This window comes from Leguminivora glycinivorella, chromosome 19 (assembly GCF_023078275.1).
Source record: "Leguminivora glycinivorella isolate SPB_JAAS2020 chromosome 19, LegGlyc_1.1, whole genome shotgun sequence".
Lineage (NCBI taxonomy): Eukaryota > Metazoa > Arthropoda > Insecta > Lepidoptera > Tortricidae > Leguminivora > Leguminivora glycinivorella.
Genome location: NC_062989.1, coordinates 7,021,288 through 7,047,069, shown reverse-complemented (window position 1 = coordinate 7,047,069; position 25,782 = coordinate 7,021,288). Strand labels below are relative to the sequence as shown.

Here is a 25,782-nt window from a genome sequence, read left to right as displayed (position 1 = left end):
TAAATCAGTGTTTTATAATACGTATAGCGGGACGATTTGGAATAACAACACCGTCACTGACGTTAGAACAAAGTTTATTTTGTATCGAACATAGTACACAAGGTTTGGTTACTAAGGTTTGGTTACTATATTAGTTAAAACGTAACAGTTAGGGCATGCTCCCGGTATTTCCCGGGAAATCCCGGTAATTTTATGGTGGCGAAAGAACCGGGACAAAAATTTAGGAACCGGTGCTCCCGGTTCTTTTCAAAATATCCGATTTATTCATTTTTTGAATTGTATCTGCATTTGGATTTGTGCGATGGCAGTTTTAATTTAATCTGACAAGATAAACATGATATTTATTGCAAATAGTGTAATTTGCAACATTGCTTGAAACCATGGTACTATTGTATTTCCTTATATAACGTAAACAAACCACAGTGAAGAATTGTTTAGGGCAAGAATTTGTTAATTATTTCCAATTCAATGTGCTTATTCTCTCAAAACACACAGACGGACGGACAGAGTCGCGACATAAGGGTGTTTTTGAATTTTTTTGGTATACTTAGAACTATAAAAATAGTTCGAAAATTCAATAAATAATTGTGCACGAAAACGCAACCGTGACATGAACGACAACTGATGCCGAACGACTGCCTTGTGGTAGCTGGTAAGCCCCCGCCCCCGTCTCCACTGCACCCCCGCACTACACTGCTACAATATTATACTACTGTACTTAATCCAGTTATATAACTATATTACTTAACTAGAGACGTATTATAATTATATCCCTAGACTAAGTTTAATCCAGTGATATAATTATATAACTAAACTAATAACGTATTATAATTATATTCCTAGTAAGATGGTAAGGAATCGCTTTCGTTTAGCTATGTTACGGCATATAATTATATCCCTAGGGTTATAACTATACCTCCGCCGCACCGCCGCACTCCTGCCTACAATCATTTCACTAAACTGAATCCAGTCATATAACTATATGACTAAACTAGTTTAGTATTATAGTTATATTCCTAGTAAGATAGCAATTAATCGCTTTCGTTTAACTATGTTACGACGTATAATTATATTCCTAGGGTTATAACTATATAACGGCTTTATCTATCTTACTGCGACAGATACACCACTTGATGCTATAAATTAAGCATGTACAACACTAGTGCAGACTGAAAAGAGATGGTGTGATGTGAATTGAGTTACGTGGAAGCAAGAGATAACGACATACGTCTAGCCTGCGTCATCACCTTTCACTTTTAATGTCCAGTTTAACTTGATCTCCGGACAAAATTTAATATAAAGTAGTTTATAATTTAAAATCGTAACTTACCGATGAAAAGTTATTCCTTATGTTTTAAAGTCAGATGTTTTGCTGTTTTTTCTACGAAACTGAATAGAACAGCACGCCATTATAATAATAGTAAAATAAACTATAATTTATTTCGTAATTCGCAGAGACGTACGCACGGATCCAATACTGGTTTTGTACTGTTTTAGTGAGAGCGAGCGCTAACATTTATAAGTGACAAATCACATATCCGTTGCGCAGACGGACAGCCCCATATTACCACTCTATTGGGATATGTCCTCGATGTCCGCGGACCACAGAACACGTTGTCTGTGCCGCGGACGGACGGACAGGCATGGCGAAATTATAAGGGTTCCTAGTAGACTACGGAGCCCTAAAATGGCACAATTGATGACATGCCCCAAACGCCAAGAGTATACAACTCTTTCTCAGTATTAACATAAATTAAATATAACAAGATCATACCATACCATACATTAAAATGCGACCGACACTCCACCACACATAGATGGCGCCACAAAAAATGCCTTGTTGCCACCGATTATTTGTAGATTGGCATTAAGTGTCAATTCCGAGCCGTAAATCTATGTCAAAAGTGACACTTAACGCCATCTACAAGTATAATCGAAAGCTACTAGACATTTTTTTTGTGGCGCCATCTATGTGTGGTGGAGTGTAAGCGCAGTCTTAGGCGGTCGCATTTTAATGTATGGGATGGTATGATCTTGTTATATTTAATTTATGGTATTAACTAAGGTATAAAAAGGTAAAGTAAGGTAAGGTAGCAAGGATCTATCCAATCTGCCTATCCAGACATTTTACGTAGTAGAACATACAAACTTTCAAATATCTCATTAGCAGAATAAATGAAGGTGACAAGTAGGCACTTCATCATCATCATCCTTGCGTTATCCCGGCATTTGCCACGGCTCATGGGAACCTGGGGTCCGCCTTGACACAACTGATCCCAAGATTTGGCGTAGGCACTAATTTTTACGAAAGCGAATGCCATCTGACCTTCCAACCTGAAGAGTAAATTAGACCTCATTGGAATTAGTCCGGTTTCCTCATGATGTTTTCCTTCACCGAAAAGCGACTGGCAAATATCAAATTACATTTCGCACAGAAATTCCGAAAAACTCATTGGCGCGAGTCGGAGTTCGAACCCCCGACCTCCGGAACGAAAGTCGCACGTACTTACCGCTAGGCTACCAGCGCTTCGTGACAAGTAGGTGCTTATTTAAATTAATTATATAAGTAATCACATTATACATTGACGTATCCGATAACACTGTTTTAAGGAGCCCACTGATTTGTTGAGTACTCGACTCACCTTTGAAGGTTGCCGGATTGATATCGTCCGGAGAACTGCTAGTCTGTGAGGATTCGGTTGATTTACCGCCTACTTGCTCATTCAGTACTTTTTATACCGCTACGAAAACTAGTGCAAGTGATATGTGATAATTATCTGTGATTAAATAACGATACCTCCTAAGTATACTGAGCCAAGTGCAAAATCACGGTTTTGCAAGAGAGCCGTTCAAAGGTGCTAACTAAACATAACTTGCGTATTTCTTCACGTTCACAATAGTTTGGATTTGTATAACGAAATAAATAAGATTTTTTCTGCATTCATAGAATTTTCAATATAGCAGTTTATGATTATATAAATAAATTAGTACATTACGATCCGATACAAGTGCGTAAAAAAGGAAGTTGGAACACCATCTGTACTGAAAAAACATTATATCATTATTGTTGTCACACATATTGACTGAATATACATACATATACACACATACTTATATACCAAAGACATGTCTCCGTATAGACGGATAAAGTCTAAGAAAAAAAACCGGCCAAGAGCGTGTCGGGCCACGCTCAGTGTAGGGTTCCGTAGTTTTCCGTATTTTTCTCAAAAACTACTGAACCTATCAAGTTCAAAACAATTTTCCTAGAAAGTCTTTATAAAGTTCTACTTTTGTGATTTTTTTCATATTTTTTAAACATACGGTTCAAAAGTTAGAGGGGGGGGGACGCACTTTTTTTTCCTTTAGGAGCGATTATTTCCGTAAACACTAATATTATCAAAAAACCATCTTAGTAAACCCTTATTCATTTTTAAATACCTATCCAACAATATATCACACGTTGGGGTTGGAATGAAAAAAAATATCAGCCCCCACTTTACATGTAGGGGGGGTACCCTAATAAAACATTTTTTTCCATTTTTTATTTTTGCACTTTGTCGGCGTGATTGAAATACATATTGGTACCAAATTTCAGCTTTCTAGTGCTAACGGTTACTGAGATTATCCGCGGACGGACGGACGGACGGACGGACGGACGGACGGACGGACGGACGGACGGACGGACGGACGGACGGACGGACGGACAGACAGACATGGCGAAACTATAAGGGTTCCTAGTTGACTACGGAACCCTAAAAACGTACCTCAAAGCCCTAGAGAAAAAGGTACGGTGGTCTAGATGGCGTTACACTTTTGGAGAACGCTCGGCTAGATGGCGCTAATATTAATATTTGACATTTTAACACATATCAAGCCAACAATATGGGCCAAATTGTCAAAACTGAGGTTCAAAACTTTTAAGCTTGTGTCGAGAGATGGCAGTCTATGCACTGTGATTACACATTTTACTTTGACAGTAACTCTCTATAATACTCGATCCTCTTTGTTATATACATAGAAACATCCATGACTCAGGAACACAATACCTGTGCTCATCAAACAAATAAATGCCACCAGGATTCTAACCTGGGACCGCGGCTTAACCGCTAGGCCAGACCGGTCGTATATATGAGTACAATATCCAGTATTATACAATATTGAACTCAATATTGAACCGAGAGCGTAGCGAGAGGTTCAAAAAGTGGAATATTGAGCGTTGCGAGGGTTTCAAGGCACGAAGGTTAAACAAACTTTGCCACCGATTGAAACACACAATTTTTCACCACACCAACACAAACAAAATACTGACAATAAAACATCAAACTAAATCAAATCTATCAATCTATTCAATATTTATGATTCAAAATCATCACTTATCTTATAGGTGAATTCTACCAGCCAGCTTAAGACATCAAGTTAAAATTTGTATGAAATTACTTTGCACTCTTGTGGATAAAATTAAATAGGCTAGTTTCCTACACTTAAAATAAAATATTTTATGCAGTGCATGAAATAAAGCACCATATAATTAGAAGAAAAATATGGACAGTAGTTATATTTAAACATAATTTCTATTTAATAAGTCAAAGAGAAAGATATAAAGTAAATGAATCGACCGTGACGTCACTCCTCAGTATTTCATAGTAATTCCATATTAGCAAATCGTTTTGACAGTTCATAAAAAGAAGCTGATTTGACTAGTAGGAAACTAGCCTATTTTGCTATCTATTTTCGAATAGCAAAGAAGGCCTTTACCAGTTAGTAATATGTTAATGCATCAGTATTCGTCACTTTATTTCTAAAACCTGCCCGTGTGGTGTGGCTTAAGAATTTCACCACCCCCTTTTCTTCACGTGGGTGTCGTAAAAGTCGACTGTGAGGTTAAATTGTGCCCTAAGCGAGAGACTGGCAAACTGTCACTGTAATATCACAATTTCGTTTTCATACGGCCTTATTTGCCAAGAGAGGCACTGAAACTTGAGTAGTTTCATGAGCTTTATGGGATACAGGCGTGGTTGTATGTATGTATGTACGAACTTCCAAAACTAATGCGAATTTCAGCATGAAATTTCAATGGAAGGTAAATATTGGTATTTTCAATAATAAATATGTAAAAAACATAAAATCGTAAAATTGTCACTTATCTCAGTATACTTAGGAGGTAGGTATCGATAAACACTAAGTAGTTAGAGATAGGTAATTGCTAGATTACTAAACACTATCTTCTCATTTAGGCCAATTACTTCATTGCGCGAAGTATTAAGGTAGGAAATGAATATTTTATTCGTTAATATTTTAGTCGGGATGGAATTATCACGCCGATCACGCCGATTACGCTGTTTTTGGCCCGGACGCCGCCGACGATTTAGCCATCGACGCACACCTCTAGTGCAAACTGCAAACTCGCACACGTAAACGAACGGGCCGAGTCGCGGCGGTGTGTTTTTTTAGTTAAGTGCGTAGAATAAGAAATATATACTATACGAGCGCTTTATCCGCCAACAAACTGTCCTCAGTTTGGCAAAATTGTATTATGTAAAATAGTTATAAGTTTCTTATTATAACTATTTAAAAAAAATATGGGTTCAAGACCCTATTCCCCCTTGACTGGAACCCTAATCACCCCAAATTACGGTACTTAACAACGGTTTAATTAATTTATCATTTCCATAGTATGAATAAGTACAAAGTTTCAATGCTTGTTCCACAGCAATTCCCGATAAGTTTGTAAATTTGCATCACGTCTCCGATTTGGACAAAAATTTGAGCAAGATCCACTAGGTTTCCTAAAATGTCCTAGGTTGATTGTATGAAACTTTCCTTTTTTGTTACCGAAAATGTATAGAAATCTGGTAACAAAGAAGACCTACTGACATTTTTTTATTTCATTAAAAATGGGGTTACTCTTAGCCACAGACTAGCCAAAAGCAAAGACGTGGCCTACGATGGAGTGAGCTCGCCCAGAAGATGCCTGTTCACTCTAGACTTCAAGGTTGTCGGGTTATATGAGCTCGGAAATATAGCCGCCAGGAATTCCACTCCTTGGCAGTGCGCAAAAGAAAAGAAGAAGCAAAAGCGACATACATGTACCTTCTGGGTGAGCTCGCTCGCGCCTAGTCTGTGGCCATGGTAAGCCCATTTATAAAAAAAAAACAACAGTATGATGCTTTCAATTTCAGGGCCAAAATGTGGGCGTGTGACCCAGCACTGACGACTCCGATCCTGGAGAGCTACACTGCAGCAGGGCCGCTGTTCGTCCAAGCTCTGCAGGGGTTCTTTGCAGCACAGTGCGCCCTGGCCGGTGACCACTTGTGGCCTGATGACGCTACTGACGCTGTACTCCAAGGTATGCGAAATTGGAGAGACTACTGTGAAACAAGTGATACTTCCTGATACCGTACAACATAGATCGTTTATGACGTATATGAAGCACCCAAGAGAGCTTATTCCTTTTCATCTTTTCGCCTTTTTTGTAAGTGCGATAAGGACGCACTGACGTGATAGGCTATATAACACACTAGTGTGCTAGGCCCGCTGATGATGTTACTGAGGCTGTGCTCCAAGGTATGAAGCTATTGGTATATAAAGGTGTGCTCCATGGAAGATTACAGCAGAATATTAAAGCTAATAAAGTTAGTGATATTTATTATCTTTCCAAAGACTACAAATACAAAGCTCATAGACTAGAGCTAGTTATATCGACTCAGTGCGCCGCGGCTGAATATTAAGCACTCAAATTTCTTGGAACTCTTGAGAGTTCCACATCAGGCACACAAGTATCGCATCACATGGGTTTGCATTTTATTTTTAACTCACAATCGTCCTTCTCGTCCGTCAATTCAGCACAAATCCAAAATTCCACATACTTATATTGCCTTACTAAGAGCTCCAATTGAAAATTTACCGCCCTTAATTCTCACGTCTTCAGTACCTAACTATACTAAGAATTATAGAGAAAACGGATACTTTACTTTACGTTCCTTGATGTTTCTAGATCCCAATTATGACTTCATCGTGGTGGGGGCAGGGTCGGCTGGTGCCGTGTTGGCGAACCGACTCACAGAAGTGGCAGACTGGAAAGTCCTACTCGTGGAAGCAGGTGGAAACCCCTCCTTAGGAACTATGGTAAGGAAGAATGTACTTAAGTCTTATGAAGTAAGAAAAAGCAAAACCATTTAAAATTGCATTTGATAAAATGAAAAGATCTTCTGTAACTTGTTTTTTTATTTTATTACAAGGTGCCACAAGGATATTTCAGTAACTTAGGAGGGCCCGAAGATTGGGCTTATCGGCCAGTCCCCCAGGAAGGGGCCTGTCGATCCTACACCACGAAGAGCTGCGCCTGGCCTCGGGGCAGGACCCTCGGCGGCTGCAGCGCCATCAACGGCATGTTCTACGTCAGGGGCAACAAGCTCGACTACGACGAGTGGGCCGCCGCCGGCAACCACGGCTGGAGCTACGACGATGTCCTTCCGTACCTATTTTAAGAAAAGTGAAAACTTCACTGGAACCCTCAACGAAGACACAGTTCCCTACCATGGCACTGGTGGATACCTAAGCGTAGAGTACACTAAACATGTTCATGACATTGAAAAAATTCTCATCAAAGCTGCTATGGAAATCGGTATTGAAGCGCTGTATGACGTTAACGGCAAAAACCAAATGGGCATCACCAGAGCATTTAGTACAACAAAAACTGGAGTCAGACACAGCACGGCATCCGCATTTCTAACCCCAATAAAACAACGCAAGAATCTTCACGTCATCAAAAATACGATGGCTACGAAAATTTTGTTTAAACCGAACACCCGGGATGTTGAAAGTATAGTTTTGAATAAGTGTGGTAAAGATATTGTGGTAAAAGCGAAAAAAGAGATAATCATATCAGCTGGTGCTATCAACTCACCCCAGTTGCTAATGTTGTCTGGAATAGGACCTCGGAAACATTTAGAAGACTTAAATATAGATGTTAAAGTTGATTTACCTGTAGGTGAAAACTTACAAGATCACGTCTATATTCCTACCTACTTCACCATGCCAGGCGATAAAGATACCCTTGGACTACTTCAAATTACAGGAGCGTTTGCAGAATTCATCACGCAATACACAGGAATATTCTCGGATACTAGTCCTCATAAAGTGATTTCTTTCTACAATACGACAGATCCCGAAGCCAGCAGTCCGGATGTACAATTTCATCAGTCATTCATGCCTCCAAACTCTTATAACCTTATAGACTTTTTCGGTGTTCACGGCATCAATGATGACTTAACAAAAAAGTTCCGCGACGTGAATGAAAACAATCATATACTTATAATGGCCTTAGTTTTGCTAAGACCAAAGTCTAAAGGACGCATTATTCTCAATAGCACCGATCCTAATGACCATCCATTGATTTATGCCAACTACTTCGAAGAACAAGACGACATCCTCACAGTTATAAGGGGTTTCAAACAATACGCACTAAAAATGGGAGATACAGATGCATTTAAGCAGATTGGGCTAAAGCAACAATGGATCGAAATAGATGCTTGCAAAAAGTTCGAGACAGATTCAGACGACTTTATAGAATGTGTTGCAAGAGAAACTACATTTTCCCTTTATCATCCCGTTGGAACTGTCAAAATGGGACCGGATGGGGATGCCAGTTCAGTAGTCGACCCGGAGTTAAAGGTTAAACATGTAAAAGGTCTAAGAGTGGTGGATGCCAGTATCATGCCAGATATCACGCGAGGAAATACAAACGCTCCAACAATCATGATTGCTGAGAAAACAGCTGACATGATAAAAGAATTCTGGTCTAAAGGGCATACGGAATTATAAAAGAAAAGAACAAATAGAACAAATAGTAAATGGTATGGTGGAAATGATAAAGGTCGTGTATTTATTTTTAAATAGATAAGCGTAATTAAAACACCGAATAGAAACAAATACTTTATTTACATTATAAACTATTTTGTTAACAACCTGAGTTTTGATTTAACCTAAATATCTTACGTACAACAGGGCTAACAGAATGACTAGCAACGATTTACTTAAAAATGGCACAATTGAAGATCCAGGTGCTGGTTCAAAAACTCTACCCCAAACAGCAAAAGTATACAACTCTTTGTGAGTATTTACTAAGGTATAAGTGAAAACCGTGTTTTCTTTTCCCTGTAACTCAGTGTATACGTATTCGCTGGGTTCTAGAGGCATGATGGATACGTCAAGGGAAAGTGGGAAGAAAGCTGAATCGTGGGCGTCCAATCGAGTGTCAAGTATTGGAGTAGGCACTGTGGCTATAATAGTCAGCTCTTCAAAGATGGATGTGGAATTTACAGCGAATGTAGGGAATCTGTAAAGAAAAGCACAATAATTGTAAAATAATGCAGCCGAAGATGTTCCTCAAACTAATAATGCAAATCAAAATCAGTAACGGGATTGCACATAAGTAGCAACTGTAGTTTCAGCAGTGAAAACAAGGACTATGTCAGTGGTTATGTCTAATTGCCACGTTTTGCATAGATCTAGGAGGGGTGATTAGACCGCAGATATATATTTTTTGCAATGTTTTATTGGTTGAAAAAAGAGAAAATAGTCTCATGAGCGGAATCATCCACAGACGATATGACCTTAAGCGTATAGATATTATAGAATAGAGTAGAATAGAATAGAATAAACATTTATTCGTGAACACAGGCAAGACAAAATACACATAATAATAACAAGACAGAAAGGAATGAAGTGCCGCGAAATGGCCTCATCTCAGCGTGAAGTTCCAAAACCTTTTCCTTCATATTTTTCCGGAATATCCGTATTTGCCATGCTAGTTCAGACAGTGTTAGTACGCTTTGTACTGAGACTGGCTGAAATAGCATGACATGTTCGTACGTTTCCGAAAAAAATCGAATTAAAAAAATCGAATTTTTTCGCACTACATCTGTAAGGGCATTTTCATATAATTAATTGAAATACGGTTGTACTCACGTTATTATATCGCTATTGCTGCGACATGTTTCGGGCCAATTCGGAGGCCCCTCTTCAGGCGTATAGGAGTTCACGCGACGGCTAGACTCCGCAAACTGAACGCGCCGCTCGCCGCTCCGCCCGCTGCGCGCGCGCTGATAGGACGGGGGAGGGGGGCGCAGAGCAATCTGCTGCTGTAGTTGTTGTGTAGAGTTCTGGTAGCGCGGCTGTGTCGACCGATTGAGGTAAGCACACTGCACTCACTGTGTCCACACGATTGTCAAAACACATTTTCCGCTTCACATTAGGTATTACCGGTTTCCATGCTGGTGGCAACATCCAGCCTCCGTCCCGATTGAAATTAGGGCGGCGTCCGATTTCAATGGCCTCGAGAACTTTGCGTGGTACAAAACATTTCTCCCGTACCAACAACCTTGCTCTATCGAAGCGTATTTTAAAATGGGACGCGCCGGTATCGTACGCGTGCTCTGCCACTGCGGAATTCCTGGTGTCCATGTTCTTCAATAATTAATTTGGGACCCCCCAATTAGCGAAAGTTGTTAACAAAAATAAACTCACTGTCAGTTTTGTGACGATAATTAAGCATGAAATTTCAATAAAAATATTGTTTTTCTTTTAATTATATAAACTTTAAGCAATAATCTACATTCAGAATGTGAAGAAAGTAAATTTTAAGACTGTTTTTATGCTTTTTAATTATCGTCACGAAATTGACAGCGAGTTAATTTTTGTTAACAACTCTTGCTAATTGGGGGACCCAAATTCTGAAAATGCCCGTAATACTTAGGCTGTATGCAAAATTGTAAAGCTACCTTTTGCCGCAAGTGTCGATGGTGTCCCCTGTGCAAGCAACGACAGAGCAGACCCTCGTGTCGCCCTCGCCTAAACCGCTGAAGCTTCGCTCCCCGTCAAACGCCATCGCCTTGTACTGGTACTTGCTCTAAAATTATCCATGTAAAATAATTGCTAATTAGGTATAAACATGAAAATGAAATATTTATTTGTCCCCTCACTAGCTCGGAAACACGTGTTTTATCCTTTAATGCCAGCGGGTAAAACGCATTTTATCCACTAGTGGGTAAAGTAATTTGACCTTGGATATAGTCAAATTAACTGCTTTAAAATTGACAAAAGTAGGTGAATTTAGTAATGAAGATGATTTTCCTCCTGTGGAACTACTGGAAGCAGTGATAAACGCATATTTTGCGTTGTAGTTTCCTCGCTGTAGTGAGGGGAAAAGTTTTGTGTTGCACACGGGTGCAAATGTACCTACTTTACTTCTCGTGTATTGAAAAACTCGCTAAGTTCAGGATTCTATTCTCGAACCACTCGCTTCGCTCGTGGTTCAACTATAGAATCCTTTCACTTGTTCGTTTTTCAATTCCACACTCGGCGTTAAAATACAACTTTGCCCCCTTGTATAACAAATAACTATTTCAAGTAGGAATATTACAATGCGCATATGAACGTCAAACACGGTCTGTGCCACCACCAGATATTGACGCGGCGTTTGCATGTTATGCATTTATTTTTCATAAATACCTAATCAATGGACTTATCAACACTTTTATACTTAGTAAAGATGTGACCGATCTCTTTAAAGCGGTGAACGGTACTCGCTAGCGCTTTGGTGAAGTATCGAAAAATCGCCGAACACCCTCAATCAAAGTGAAAAATATAGCAAAGGAGTAAAAAAAAATAATATATAAATAAAAACGTATATTTGGATTCTCAGTCAGTCTAACGTTACATTACAGTCTAATACTTAATTAGGTAAATACATACATACATACATACATACAATCACGCCTGTATCCCATAAAGGGGTAGGCAGAACACATGAAACTACTAAAGCTTCAGTGCCACTCTTGGCAAATAATAATTAATAATAATAATAATAATAATACCGCGGGGGCAGCTTGTGGCGAGCTGACGGTGAGTGGCGACACCGCGGACCCCTATTCCAGAGGGCACTTCCATCTAGCCCTCGCCTCTGCGCTTGCCTTAACCGGCCGGCCAGAGTGGATTCGCAAGAGCGGGACCTATGCTCCAGGTTGGAAGTGTAAAATGTCATAACGCCGGCGGCCTGCTGAATGGAACACCAGGAACCAAGCTACCGCAGACTCACCTCTCGACAACCTTTTAGCCACTCTCAAGTGTTGCTCTGTTGTCGCACCGTGCGTGCGGCCGTTTTGCAGGGCCCACTCAATGAGTTGGCGAGTCACCGCCTGCCTTTTACAATTGTGAGACTAATTGTCACGGCAGGTGTCCGATAGTCTCCTCCCATAGCCCTTTAACCAGTTCATCCAACTTTCAAAACAATAACCCATGACCTTAGCTCCCATCGCAGCACAAAAGTGCTGCACTGCAATAGTCTTTGCACCTGGCGGGGACCATCTCCGGTTGTATCATATTGTGCGCTCGGGGATGGTATCCGCCACGTGTATCCCTTGCCTTTAGATTAAAATGTCTAAAAGGGCCTCTGTGCTGTTGGCTTCGGCCCCACGCATGCCTCCCAAAGGTCCGGGACCCCATGGTCCCGAGATATGGAAAAGACAGATAATAATAATAATTAATAATAATTAGGTAAATATGAGTAAAATATGTGTACTTTAAGTAGAGTAGGTACAGGTAGGTGCGTATAATTTATTTTCATCTTTAGTCCTTTGGACGCTGCAGCCTAACATAAACCTCTTTCGCAATTCGCAACCAAGAACCCGCGTGGTGGGCACTCGTGAACTTCGCTCGGATGCCGGAGAACCCGCTAGGCGGTTCTCGCCATACAAGCCAGCGGTTATAAATAGGCTAGTTTCCTACTAGTCAAATCAGCTTCTTTTTAAGAACTGTCAAAACGATTTGCTAATATGAAATTACTATGAAATACTGGGGAGTGACGTCACGGTCAATTCATTTATTTTATAACTTTCTCTTTGACTTACTAAATAGAAATTATGTTTAAATATAACTGCTGTCCATATTTTTCTTCTGATTATGTGGTGCTATATTTCGTGCACTGCATAAAATATTTTATTTTAAGTATAGGAAACTAGCCTATTACGACCGGTTTCTGACGTAGTGCAATGTGCCATTTTTTGTCTGGTAGGTAGTGAGTTCATTAATTCCAATCCAACAATGTTTATGACACTCAATTGATGGTGACGCTTTCAAACATGCGCGGATCCAGGGGTCATGGGGGTCATGATCCCCCCTGGAGCCTAGGTTGGCCATACAAATAGACCACGTGACCCCACCCCCCCTGGGGCCTGACGTGAGATCCTCGTTTGTTTTCAAATGTTTAATTTAATCTTTAACTCGATCAGTTCCATATATAACATCTTCAATTTTAAGATACTTTCGTACGTCCTCATCAGTCACTTCTGTATTATGATCCACGTCTTTCACATACACTCTCCCCCAGATACCAAATGACACCAACTCATTTTGAGGTTTATTTATTTTATATGTAATCTTTTCCCGTCCAGTTGGCTTGTCTGACTGAACCAAGTTTTCAGTATCTGTGGAGTCTATATAAGTGAAGTTTAAAGGGCTTAAGGGGAACTTTCTGATTCTGAAGGATGAAGGAAAATACACGACGTTCTCGCATTGCAGTGTGGTGTTGTATTGCTTGCGTATCGTCGACATATCTATTTGTAGTTCTGTTATTTCGACGTCGGTTTCATTTTTGTTGAATCTGCAAAAAAAGGTTGTGTTTAGCTTGTGAGTTGCGATACTAAGTGCGAGTTCACATTGTCCGATCCGATATCGGATGTCGGACCGATATCCCATATATTTACGCCGCCATCTTTGATTTTTTCCTTTGAAATCCTTCCGACATCCGATATCGGATCGGATAATGTGAAAACGCACTAACAGTTTTAGGTGACATTTTTAATGTGCACACGGAAATATTCGAACGTAGTGAGACGTTCATGCCTGGTATCTACGCTATATGATACACTTATTGGAATTTTTGGAGTAGGCTAAATTTTACGAATCATTATGTGTCAATGCAGCTTGATGTTTTGCTAAAACGCATTTGGCTTCTAAATGTATAACTGTAATAAATTAGTACTTTTAAAGTAGCATCAATTGGATGATACATTTATTTGGATTGGCGTTTGTCAATGTAAGATTGTCATTTGTGTTGCTTAACTTCAAACTTTGATAAATCCATTCTGCTTTAAGGTTGAATATATAAAAAATGTAATATGATCTATCAACCTTATACCGCCTAAGTGAGCCTGAGTGACTAGATAGTCAGAGGTTGTAGATACATAATTGTATAAAATAACCCATTATTGCTTACCTATAGGCACACGTTTTGGGGTCATCATCCCTGCACGCTACCACCAGACAACTGGCCACTCCGACCTGCCGACGAGAGTATGTGTTGCTGCCATCGTGTACGAAAGCGCGGTACTTGTGACTCTGACAACAAAAAAAAAGAAGTTGAGTAAAAAAACATAAGGAGAATCTGCTAGTGGTTGAGTTTAATTACCACGACACTTTTATAATATTTTCTCGGTCATTAAAAAAAAATATGTGTACGCTATGGGGACCAATTTTTGAATCTCGAACGCAGGAATTCGCCGTTCGAAAGTCGTCGCATTACGTCGTTTTCCTCATGGCCGCTGTACACATATGGCCAACGGTTCCACCAGCCCTTTGTGAAACCCCTTGGCCAAGATAAGAGCCGCTGTTTACACATTGGCGAACCAATCACTTGGCATTGGCTCTTCATGAAAGATGGACGTGGAATAGAAAAGTCTAGGAAATTCTAGGTCATAGACGTTGTCAGAAAAATTTGATTAAAAAATAATAACCCCGTAGTAAAATTAAATTATTTGAAATATTAACAATTTTTTGAATATTCTGATAAGAACATTTATCTTTTTTAGGAAATACATTAAACATTTGCAAGGTTATTTTATTTCCTAAAATCTACACTATTATTGGCATAGATAAACTTATTATTTTCGTAAATATTTCACTACTGTCCTCTCTGACGGCTGACGACCAACTGAATGAAGCGCCAACGTGTAAACGCAGTTGGCCATTGGCGCCAAGATCCTTTGATGTGTGGACAAAAAACCGACACCAATCGGTTGGCCGGCAAGCGCAAGCGCCAACTGCCAACTTACGGCCAAGTAGCCCTCTACACGCTTGGCCAAGGGGGTTGGTGAAACCGTTGGCCATATGTGTACAGGGGCCATCAGACTTTCGAACGGCGAATTCATGCGTTCGAGCTTCAAAAATCAGTCCCCTGATTGCCCTATTCCACAATATTTTCATATAAACTGCATCCAAAGAGTCTTGGCAATTAATACGCAACCGCAGACCTATTCTCAGAGAATTGTGACCTTTGTATGAATCACGGAAATTAGACCGTAAACTATGCGAATTTAGGATTTTAATCAGCAAGACATTTCCTTTATATGCAAATAATAAGCCAAGCCAAAACATTTTGAAATAAACTTACCTGCATTTCTTTCATCATGCGTAATTTGTTAGTCAGTTGCAGTTAGCTTCGAACCAGTTTTCATGCATAAATTATGACACTTAGCATGCACAAGCGAACTACCTAACGCGAAAGAAATCCGAAAGAAGAACACACTATTTTTGACAAAGTCAAATTAACACAATGATTTCCAACCGAAGAGTTGGCGATTACTTTATGAATAATACATGCATTTAAAATATTATAAATCAGTTACCTACATATTAACAGGAAGAAGAGCAGAGATACATTTCAAATAAGTAATGCGTCGTATCTTAAATTTTTGCATGCACTACCAACTTATTCAAAAGAATATCGCCATCAGCGTGCCATGAACAAAACATGCTCGTCACATGCGAAAGCCAATGGCTGTAAAAAGTAAATAACAATGATAATTAATAGTTTTTTTAGTAAGTGCGCCCCTCTACACTATTGTTGAGCCGTATCTACTTAAATTATTATTAAATAAGATACACACAAAACAACTTTTTCCATACCTTTTCTAGCGTAAGATTTAGTCCGTTTTCACATTATCCGATCCGATATCGGATGTCGGAAGGATTTCAATAGAAAAAATCCAAGATGGCGCCTGTAACGTATGGGATATCGATCTGACATCCGATATCGGATCGGATAATGTGAAAACGCACTTAGATGTGGTCTAAGACCAATCATGGACCAATCCACCATTCGCAAGAGTCAGTAACCGTAAGCAATTAAAGCAACTTACTCCAATACCAGCTCTGGGCGTCAGCCTAACCCTAAACGTGCAGCTGACGTCCTTATCCACCAGCGTGAACTCCCGTCCTGAGAGCCGGACACTAGGAGTCGCGTCGTGTGGTCGGGCAGCGACAGATCAGTAATCAGGACTAGGCTGTCATGGTCTGGGGGATTGTAAACTTACCCCATTACCAGCTCTGGGGGTCAGCTTGACCCTGAACGTGCAGCTGACATCCTTGTCCACCAGCGTGAACTCCTGAGAGCCGGAGACTAGGAGTCGCGTCGTGTGGTCGGGCAGAGACAGATCAGTAATCAGGACTAGGCTGTCATGGTCTGGGGGATTGTAAACTTACCCCATTACCAGCTCTGAGGGTCAGCCTGACCCTGAACGTGCAGCTGACGTCCTTGTCCACCAGCGTGAACTCCTGAGAGCCGGAGACTAGGAGTCGCGTCGTGTGGTCGGGCAGAGACAGATCAGTAATCAGGACTAGGCTGTCATGGTCTGGGGGATTGTAAACTTACCCCATTACCAGCTCTGAGGGTCAGCCTGACCCTGAACGTGCAGCTGACGTCCTTGTCCACCAGCGTGAACTCCTGAGAGCCGGAGACTAGGAGTCGCGTCGTGTGGTCGGGCAGCGACGGATCAGTAATCAGGACTAGGCTTACATGGTCTGGGGGATTGTAAATTTACCCCATTACCAACTCTGGGGGTCAGCCTGACCCTGAACGTGCAGCTGACGTCCTTGTCCACCAGCGTGAACTCCTGAGAGCCGGAAACTAGGAGTCCGTCGTGTGTTCGGGCAGAGACAGATCAGTAATCAGGACTAGGCTGTCATGGTCTGGGGGATTGTAAACTTACCCCATTACCAGCTCTGGGTGTCAGCCTGACCCTGAACGTGCAGCTGACGTCCTTATCCACCAGCGTGGACTCCTGAGAGCCGGACACTAGGAGTTGCGTCGTGTGGTCGGGCAGAGACAGATCAGTAATCAGTACTAGGCTGTCATGGTCTGGGGGATTGTAAACTTACCCCATTACCAGCTCTGGGTGTCAGCCTGACCCTGAACGTGCAGCTGACGTCCTTGTCCACCAGCGTGAACTCCTGAGAGCCGGAGACTAGGAGTCGCGTCGTGTGGTTGGGCAGCGACGGGTCAGTGATGAGGACTAGGCTGTCATGGTCCGTTGGCGCGTCGTAGATCGGGCCGGGGAAGGTCATTCCTGTGACCTGCAGGAAGTATTTACCCCCTTAGATAAAAAGTAAAAAGGTCAATGTGAAACATATACCCGGGTACGACCGCATTACTTTTGATGAATTGGACGGACGTCAAAAAATACATTACTTAATTTCCACTAAGTTTCACTTCAATGCAAGTGCTTATTAATTTAGGCATACCTATATTAATTATTCATAGTATTTATACTGATTTACAACAGAGTTCGTTTGTTAACTCATTTGCCTTGCTTATATATTTTTAGTTTGGGCTTCAAAATTTTGACTATATGTACCGTGCTATCTTAGTAATCACTTCAGATACTTACATTACCAGGAACCTTGGGCACCCTCGAGACAAGAAGACGAGTGGTGGGCAGTCCGGGCATAGTGCTGATTAAAGCGCCTGCTTTTCCAGAGTATATACCAGATCCTGAAATCATTAAAAAAGTATGTTTTAAATATTATAATCTAAATGAGATGGCTGGACGACTTTGAGACTTTGGTAGAATACCCAAAAGGTAGGTACTTAGGAAAAGGTCGATTTTTTGGAAAAAAAAACGAGGTTAAAACCTCTTGCCTATGCAAAAACATTTTTTTTTTATTTCAAGATTAAGTCAAAGTAAAAGTTAATTAGATACCTGCACTGCCAACACGCACGTTGTTCGCTCCAGCACCGAGGAAGTTCACATTTTGAGCATAAGCGTAGGCTTCTTGGATCTGCACCGCTGTAAATTTTATTAAAACATTTTTCAACGACAATCTCATGCTATTCTAAAAAGACCAAAAACAGTGGACCCCAAATATTTTGCGGGACAAATAGACAAACCTAATCTCGCCTAAGGGAAACGGGAGAGCCGACAGTTAGTCGAGTCAAAATGTGGGGGATCATAAAAATTCTTTTGCACTTTTAACACATTCACTACTAGACAAAAGATGGCGCGCAGTACGTCAGAAACACCCAGCGGGATCTCCGGCATCTGAGCAAAGATCATGAGTGTCCAGCAGGCGGGTATTTGGTTGCGAAAGCGTTAAAAAAAATGTAACTCACCAGTCAAATAGGGCATCTCGGAGAACCACATAGTGGAGAAGAGAACGTCAGTGATCTTATTTTTCTCGACCACCTGGATAGCGGGCACCTGAAATATGAATTAATACATACATACATACATATAATCACGCCTGTATCCCATAAAGGGGTAGGCAGAGCACATGAACTACTAAGTTTCGGTGCCACTCTTGGCAAAAAGGGGTTGAAAGAAATCCAATTGCGACATTAATTAATGAATTAATGGTTATGAATATAGATTTTGGAAAATGATTTAGTGCATAAGTTCCCTAACTAGGGTTATGGGTAGGTCGATCGCATGCAACTGTGTGGGACAAGAAACTACGCCCAAGAGTAGGACCCAGGCCATTTTTGGGAGCGTTTATTCTGAGAGAATAAAAGGGATTCTGTGTGAAGTACCACAGGTCTTTAATCTCTATGAAGAAGGAGGAATAGTTTGGTTAACCTGGAACATGAGGTCGAAGCAGATGTAGTGGCCGAAGGTCACGCCGAAATCCGTGCTGAAGAGACCCAGGTCTGGACGAAGAGCTGGGGTGCGGGTGAACTCACCGAAAAGGTTTATCTTCCGGTACCTGAGGTAAAATGTATTTATTTAGATTATTCTAGGATTTGGAAAAAGTACAATTAAAATAAGTCTAAAATCTCCTTTCTGTTCTAAGCTTTTATTTCAGACTAGACTTTTTTCAACATCAATCATCAATCTCGTTCTAATACATAACTTCGCTATCCTTCGCCGAGCTACAATTAGTACAGTCGAGGAAATTGATTATTAATAGACTTCATTTAGCAGTTAACGGTTCACTTTACATTTGACAGCTCCTAGCATAAGTATGTGTCTACCAAATCTACTTGAACTGCAAATTGCTAAAAAAATTAATTTCCTCGAACGTACATGCCTGGCTTATTCTGTGCTTGACGTCCTTTGCGCGGCACAATAGAAAACAATGTCGGCTGCTCGTGTGCGGTCAGTTTGTTTACTTATCGAGGAAAGAATTATAAAAAGGCGGCATTTAGTGAACAACAAAGCAGTGAGCCTTCTGCACTCGTACTATTATACTATTTTGTGTTCAGCGCCTTTCCCTCACCTGTCAATAACAGCGCCAGTCCTGTCAAAAATGACGTTGGTGTTGAAGAGATACTCCTTCTTCTCCGGGCAGTACTCCTCGGAATCCTCTGCGATGCTGGTGCAGTTCATCACCTCCTGAACGTTGATGAGCACGTACATCTGGTGCTGTCTGGCTGCTGCTGATATGCTGACCAGGATCTGAAACGCAAGAGAATGTGGAAATTAGAAATCGCTATCATTAGATTTTTAAAGAGAGTAAGGAATCGAACAGAATCTTCAGCCAATTTTACAAGCTTTTATTCAACTTGCTTTGTTACTATGTTAGTGTGCGTCAAGTCAAGACGTAGAAGCTAAATTTGACCCACTTCCCGGTTTTCGATTGAGCTGAAATTTTGCACATATATGTAAAACACGTGACAATGCAATATTATGGTATCTTGGAGCTGATCTGATGATGGATCAGAAAGGTGGTCAAAGGGAATCCCCATCGATTAAGGGGTTTTTAGAAACGTCTCGGAGAGCAGTATGACTGTTGAAAGAAAGGTACAGTCGGCGATAAAAGCTTGTGCTAAAAATGACATTTTTGCAAAAAACTCCCCTCCTCCCTGGTAGTTTACACCTTTGTTTGGGCCTCGTCCAAGGTCAAGATGGCATGGTTCTGCAAAAGTACTTTCTGCAGCAATAGAATTTTATAAGCTCTTATAGTGTTTAACTTTTAACTGTCGGTTAATTACCGTTACCCACATTTTACGATATGGGTCATCATCATCCTCCTTGCGTTATCCCAGCATTGGCCACGACTCATGGGAGCTTGGGGTCCGTTTTGACAACTAATCCCAAGATTTGCCGTAGGCACTAATAGTTTTTACGGAAGCGACTGCCATCTGACCTTCCAACCTGAAGGGTAAACTAGACCTTATTGGAATTAGTCCGGTTTCCTCACGATGTTTTCCTTCACCGAAAAAAATAAAAAAATATTCTATTCTATTCTAAAAGCGACTGGCAGATATCAAATGACATTTTGCACATAAATTCCGAAAAACTTATTGGTGCGAGCCGGGGTTCGAATTCGAACCCGCGACCCGGAACGAAAGTCGAAGACGACCGGTCTGGCGTAGCGCAAACTGATCCTGCCTGCTAAGCCGCGGTCCCGAGTTCGAATCCCGGTAAGGGCATTTATTTGTGTGATGAGCACAAATATTTGTTCCTGAGTCATGGATGTTTTCTATGTATATGTATGCGTATGTATTTATCTGTAAGTATGTCGTCGCCTAGCACCCATAGTACAAGCTTTGCTTAGTTTGGGGTTAGGTTGATCTGTGTGAGGTGTCCCCCAATATTTAAATTTAAAGTCGCACGTACATACCGCTAGGCTACCAGCGCTTACGATATGGGTATTGTAAGTAATATTTGACAAAACTTTGATACAAAACAGGTGCTGAGCTGATGTAGAGTCACATCGTAATGTACTTCTTAACTTTGAAAGGTGAAACTTACCTCATCGTAATTTAAAGGTTGCAGAGCTGGAATGGGTTGCTGTTTCAGCAGACCATATATCGGCACGTCTACCTTGCGATCTCCTCTGGTTAATGTCATCTCTGGGAACACTATGATGTCCGCATTCTGGAAAAACGAAATTATACTTTAATTACCCTATACTCATAGTGTTGTGTTCCTGCCGGTGAGTAAGGCTGCCAGAGCTCAACGAGGGTGCGGTGTGTTGGTGACAGAAGGACCTATGGAACTAATTTGTTCCGTCTATTGTCCTTTGAGTCGTCGGCAACCCGAACCCTCCTTAGAACTTGTACACTCCTTTTTGCTGTGTACTTAACACAGCAAAAGGGAGTGTACAAGTTTCTAATGGGTTGGCAACGCGCATGTGACATTCGATTTGCAGGCGTCCATAGGTTACGGTGACCGCTTTCCATCAGGCGGACCGTGTGCTTGTTTGCCACCGACGTAGTATAAAAAAAAATAGTTATGGACGGAAGTAACTGACATGTGGCACTGAATTGCGTAGAGCCTTTTCGCCCGTCGAATTGGCTTGTCGGTTGTTGTGGGTTCGACGTCAGGAAAATCGAAAAGTAGTCAGTAGTCAGTAGCTAATTTGACATATATAATTTGCTAGCGTCTGCGTAACTTACTTTCGGGCATCCATTCAATCCAACCCAACGTCTGGAATCAAGTCTGCCATTTGTGCGATGATAGGTATCTGGCGAAAATCTCGACATCAGCAGGGCTGAGGCTTTCATCCGGGTGACGTCAGCCGGGAGCTCGTACTCCACAATGGATGCGACATAGCTGCCATCCCTGGGTACATAGCCGAATGGCACAAACGCTCACGAAACGCTCACGAAAACAAAACGCTCGTAGATATATATCTCTATCGCTCTTACGTATTAGCGTGACAGAGCCAGACTACTTACGTGGCGTTTTGTTTTCGTTTCACGTCGCAGAAATGCCATTCGGCTACGGCACCTGGGATCCATCTACTCCTGAAGTCGGTCTGCCGTTTGTGATCAACAGAGTTGAGGTGGTCATCTATGCAATTTGAACGTATCTAGGCGACGTCAGACTACATCATCACACTATATTTGTTCGTACCTGGTCAGCCGCCAGTGTAATGAGCTGCAGATATCTGGCGAGGTTCTGGACAACGTCAGCAGAGCTGAGGCTGCAATTCGAACGTATCTAGATACCATCACGGTGACGGCGATCGTCATGATATACTGATCAGCTGAAAATTAGCTGGGTGTTTATCTAATTTCATCAGCACTCGATGTGTGACTCATTCTTCTCAAAATCACGAGCTGATTCGATCCCGACGATAAAAAATGTGTCCTCATTTTCTTTCCTTTACGTCTCGATTTTAGTATGAACTTACTACGAGCATGACGTATTGGAAACTCGAATTTTGTATGGAAAATTTGGGAGATCGTTTTTTATCGTCGGGATCGAATCAGCTCGTGATTTTGAGAAGAACGAGCCCAAACACGTCCAGATCTGGTGAAATTCGATGTTCGGGATTTTTTTGAAAAACACCCAGCTGCAAATATCTGGCGACGTTCTGGGTGACATCAACAAAGACCTTGAACTCCATCACACATTTGACGTAAAGCAGAAACCTCGAACTACAATTGCGTAGCTGCCATCCTTAGAGATCGAACCTCAAAGGACTTTGGCTATATGTTTTCTGGTCTAACCTGGTCTGCCGCCTGGGCGATGAGCTGCAAATATCTGGCGACGCTGGGTGACATCAACAAAGGCCTTGAACTCCATCACACATTTGACGTAAAGCAGAAACCTCGAACTACAATTGCGTAGCTGCCATCCTTAGAGATCGAACCTCAAAGGACTTTGGCTATATGTTTTCTGGTCTAACCTGGTCTGCCGCCTGGGCGATGAGCTGCAAATATCTGGCGAGGTTCTGGGAGACATTAGCAGAGACTTCGAACTCCACAACAGCTGCTACATAGCTGTCATCCTGTGGTGTCGATCTCTGAAACCAAAACCGATTGACATGTGTAACTAACTTACTTATAAATTTTACTTACGCGGAAAGGGACAAAGCTATTTGCTAGAACGAGATAACTTAATTAGTGATACCATACTTAGGACGCTCTAACGGTGAAAATTTCGTCCTTTTGGCAAGTGACAACAAACTTCAACATGAATATTAATATGTATCGGAGGTCATCACTATGTCATTGTTTACGGTCAACGACTTCGTTTGTTTTTTACCCCGAATATTACTTATACCTACATTAGATATCCAGTAATAATTGTTTAATTGATAGGTAAATGTGTGTCTAGGTACTATTAAGAAGTATTAGAATCTTATTCTAATCTAGAATAACATAATATGCTTACTTTAAAATAAATGGAAAACAATTTTACTATCAAATGAAGTCTTATTGCGTCTAGATATCAAATAAGGGAATAAATAAATCGAATTCATTATACATTAATTTATATATCAATCAATACTAAACATCCTAAACATATTTGTTTACAAGCTCCAAGCCTGATAAATACGAACTTAATATATTAATGAGCACCAAAATAACTACCTGATCAGACGACACAACTAAACAAAGAAAGCACACCGAAGAAACAAATAATCTGCCCCACATCTCGAAATAACTATTTTATAGAAGAAATCACGTTATTTACATCATATTCACGCAAAGAACTAGCGGAATACGACCATTTAGACTCACGAACAAAGACTCACTAAGAAACAGCTGATACTTCACATTGTCTGTTACCCGACTCGGAACTTGTTATCCGGCTCGGCTATTGATTCGATTTATCACCCGTCCCATTCACACGCATCGAAATTGCAAAGGACGGAGAATACGTATTGCATGATGCGGGTGTCTTTCGATAGAATAGGCTGGTATTAATGTTTATTTCTGTCCGTATTGACCGATTACATGTGAAGTTCGCGTATGTTTACAGCAGAAAAAGTTGCGATCATCATTGAGTACCATTTTGATTCGTAATTTAGCGTCGAAGGGTGTAAAGTTCAACAAAAACATTATAGTTTTTTTATTCATATATGAAGCTAAATAACTTCAACATTTTTATCCTGTCAATAATGTATGATGTTCATATTCGCGAATATAAAAATTTAACTAAGTACATGATGTCTCCTCCAAAGACATTTATTGCGAAAAGGTTGTAAGTAAAAAAAGTTGCGTTACATTATTTCTTACAAACAGTAGTTATCTAAGAGTTCAACGATTTAAAACACAAATATAGAGTGAAAATATAAAATTTATTAAAATACATCTGTGTAATAATACATACCTGTAAAGATAACGGCAACAGACAAACTAATACGAAACAAAACAAACGATATGGCCCCGACATTATCTTGATATATAAACAGACAGGATTATATTTATTTAATACTTATTCGCCAAATCCGACTATCTGTCTCGGAGTTTGGTCGAAAACAAGACACTTGGAACATGCTTTGCGCTTTTATGTGTCAGTAGGTGATAAGAAAGTGTGCATGATACCACGAATAATAACGCACGGTCAATGACGTTCCGGCAAATTTTATTCTGTCTTTGGAGCCTAAAATGCCATTAATTGTAATGAAAAATGTGAACAGCGCCCCCAAACCTACAACCAAAAAACATTCGTAAGTTTCCCCGGTTGATTCTCGACCTAAATATATCGCCTATATTTCCTCGAATAAAGTGGGTCGCTTTATTGCCTAGAATGTCTGAGAGAAGTTTTTTTTTAATCTGAGACTTCATCCAATGTGTTTTTGAGGAAGGTTTCATATTCGGTTAAGTATCAAGGAAAAATAGAATTCCGATCCCCGATTCCTGATCCCCCCCCCCCCCCCCCCCCCCCCCAACACATAGATCAAAGATAATAATTTGAATAACAAAGGTAAATTTCTTGTTCCCTTAGCAACGGAGAAAAAATCTATTTTAGTAAAACTAGTTTTCACAACTGGTGCCGCAGCCGAATGGCATATCTGCGACGCGAAACGAAAACGAAGCGCCGCGAAAGGTAGTCTGGGGTTCGTTCTCAAAAAAGTGGCACCGTCAGGGTAAAGTGAATGAAAAAAAATGAAAATGGTTTTTTGTACCTTTTTGGATTTAAATATGTTTTTGAGTGCATCAATGATACGGAATTTGCAGGAGGGAACGAAATAGTCGTAAAAACGTAGAACTTATAGCGAGTTGAAATTTTAGACATACAGGAGAAAGTGAATAGACAGGGTAGCAGGGAAAACGTGGCAGGATAAAGAGAGTTTGAATAAAAAAACAAGTTTACCACTAATAATTCAACGTATATCGACTATTATGATTTCGTTAGGATTCAATTTTTTTTCTTTAAGTAGAAACAAAAGCAAAAAAAGTATTTTTTTAAACAATATCCATTATTTTTTATTCAAAACAGTTGAAGTACAGTAAGTGATATCTGATTATTATTTTCAGTCACGATGCCTGCAGTGTTTGACTGGTAGAGAACGCCTTAAGGCATTATGTACACCATTTTGTACTTTTTTATGTGCAATAAAGAATAAATAAATAAGTACCTACAATCTTGTAAAACAACAAAGCACATATCATGATTCATAATGTGAGTTGTACTTGTGCATGTAATGCCTGCAATGGCTGCCCCAGTGGAAGAGTTGGTTCGTCTCCTTGATGTCTCCTTGGTAACAGATGTCGAGATAATGAGGTCAGTATTTAAAATGAGGGCCACTCTAGGGCCGGACGGTGTG

General features: G+C 40.6%; 2 protein-coding genes across 5 annotated transcripts in view; one reads left to right on the top strand and one right to left on the bottom strand.

Annotated features, from left to right (window-relative positions):
* LOC125236743 (glucose dehydrogenase [FAD, quinone]-like) overlaps positions 1–8,972 on the top strand; it is a 47,806-nt gene extending 38,834 nt beyond the window's left edge. The window contains 4 exon segments of the mRNA XM_048143663.1: positions 6,180–6,346; positions 6,995–7,125; positions 7,239–7,478; positions 7,480–8,972. Coding sequence (XP_047999620.1) covers positions 6,187–6,346; positions 6,995–7,125; positions 7,239–7,478; positions 7,480–8,823 — 1,875 coding nt within the window. The 5' untranslated portion in view covers positions 6,180–6,186 and the 3' untranslated portion in view covers positions 8,824–8,972.
* On the bottom strand, positions 8,922–24,500 carry LOC125236745 (vanin-like protein 1). 4 transcript variants are annotated; one of them, XM_048143669.1, is made up of 11 exons: positions 24,342–24,500; positions 22,912–23,028; positions 21,027–21,152; positions 19,549–19,727; positions 18,909–19,035; positions 18,446–18,533; positions 18,036–18,122; positions 17,724–17,827; positions 17,215–17,409; positions 10,782–10,909; positions 8,922–9,337 (listed from the first exon to the last, which is right to left on the bottom strand). In XM_048143669.1, the coding sequence occupies exons 1-11, from the start codon at positions 24,402–24,404 to the stop codon at positions 8,980–8,982; spliced, it is 1,572 nt and encodes a 523-aa protein (XP_047999626.1). In that variant the 5' UTR covers positions 24,405–24,500; the 3' UTR covers positions 8,922–8,979. The 4 variants fall into 4 exon arrangements, with proteins under 4 accessions (XP_047999626.1, XP_047999625.1, XP_047999627.1 ...); XM_048143668.1 differs by lacking the exons at positions 8,922–9,337; positions 10,782–10,909; positions 24,342–24,500 and adding exons at positions 12,948–13,660; positions 14,276–14,397; positions 23,600–23,755; XM_048143667.1 differs by lacking the exons at positions 8,922–9,337; positions 10,782–10,909 and adding exons at positions 12,949–13,660; positions 14,276–14,397.
* Between the last annotated feature and the right edge of the window lie 1,282 nt (positions 24,501–25,782).

Excerpts from the sequence above, each read along its gene's own strand:
- LOC125236745 (XM_048143667.1), bottom strand. The coding sequence starts at position 24,404 with ATGTCGGGGCCATATCGTTTGTTTTGTTTCGTATTAGTTTGTCTGTTG. Across the intron at positions 17,828-18,035 it reads CGTGCGTGTTGGCAGTGCAG|GATCTGGTATATACTCTGGA; the intron begins GTATCTAATTAA and ends TAATGATTTCAG. Across the intron at positions 17,410-17,723 it reads TGCCCAAGGTTCCTGGTAAT|GTCACAGGAATGACCTTCCC; the intron begins GTAAGTATCTGA and ends TACTTCCTGCAG.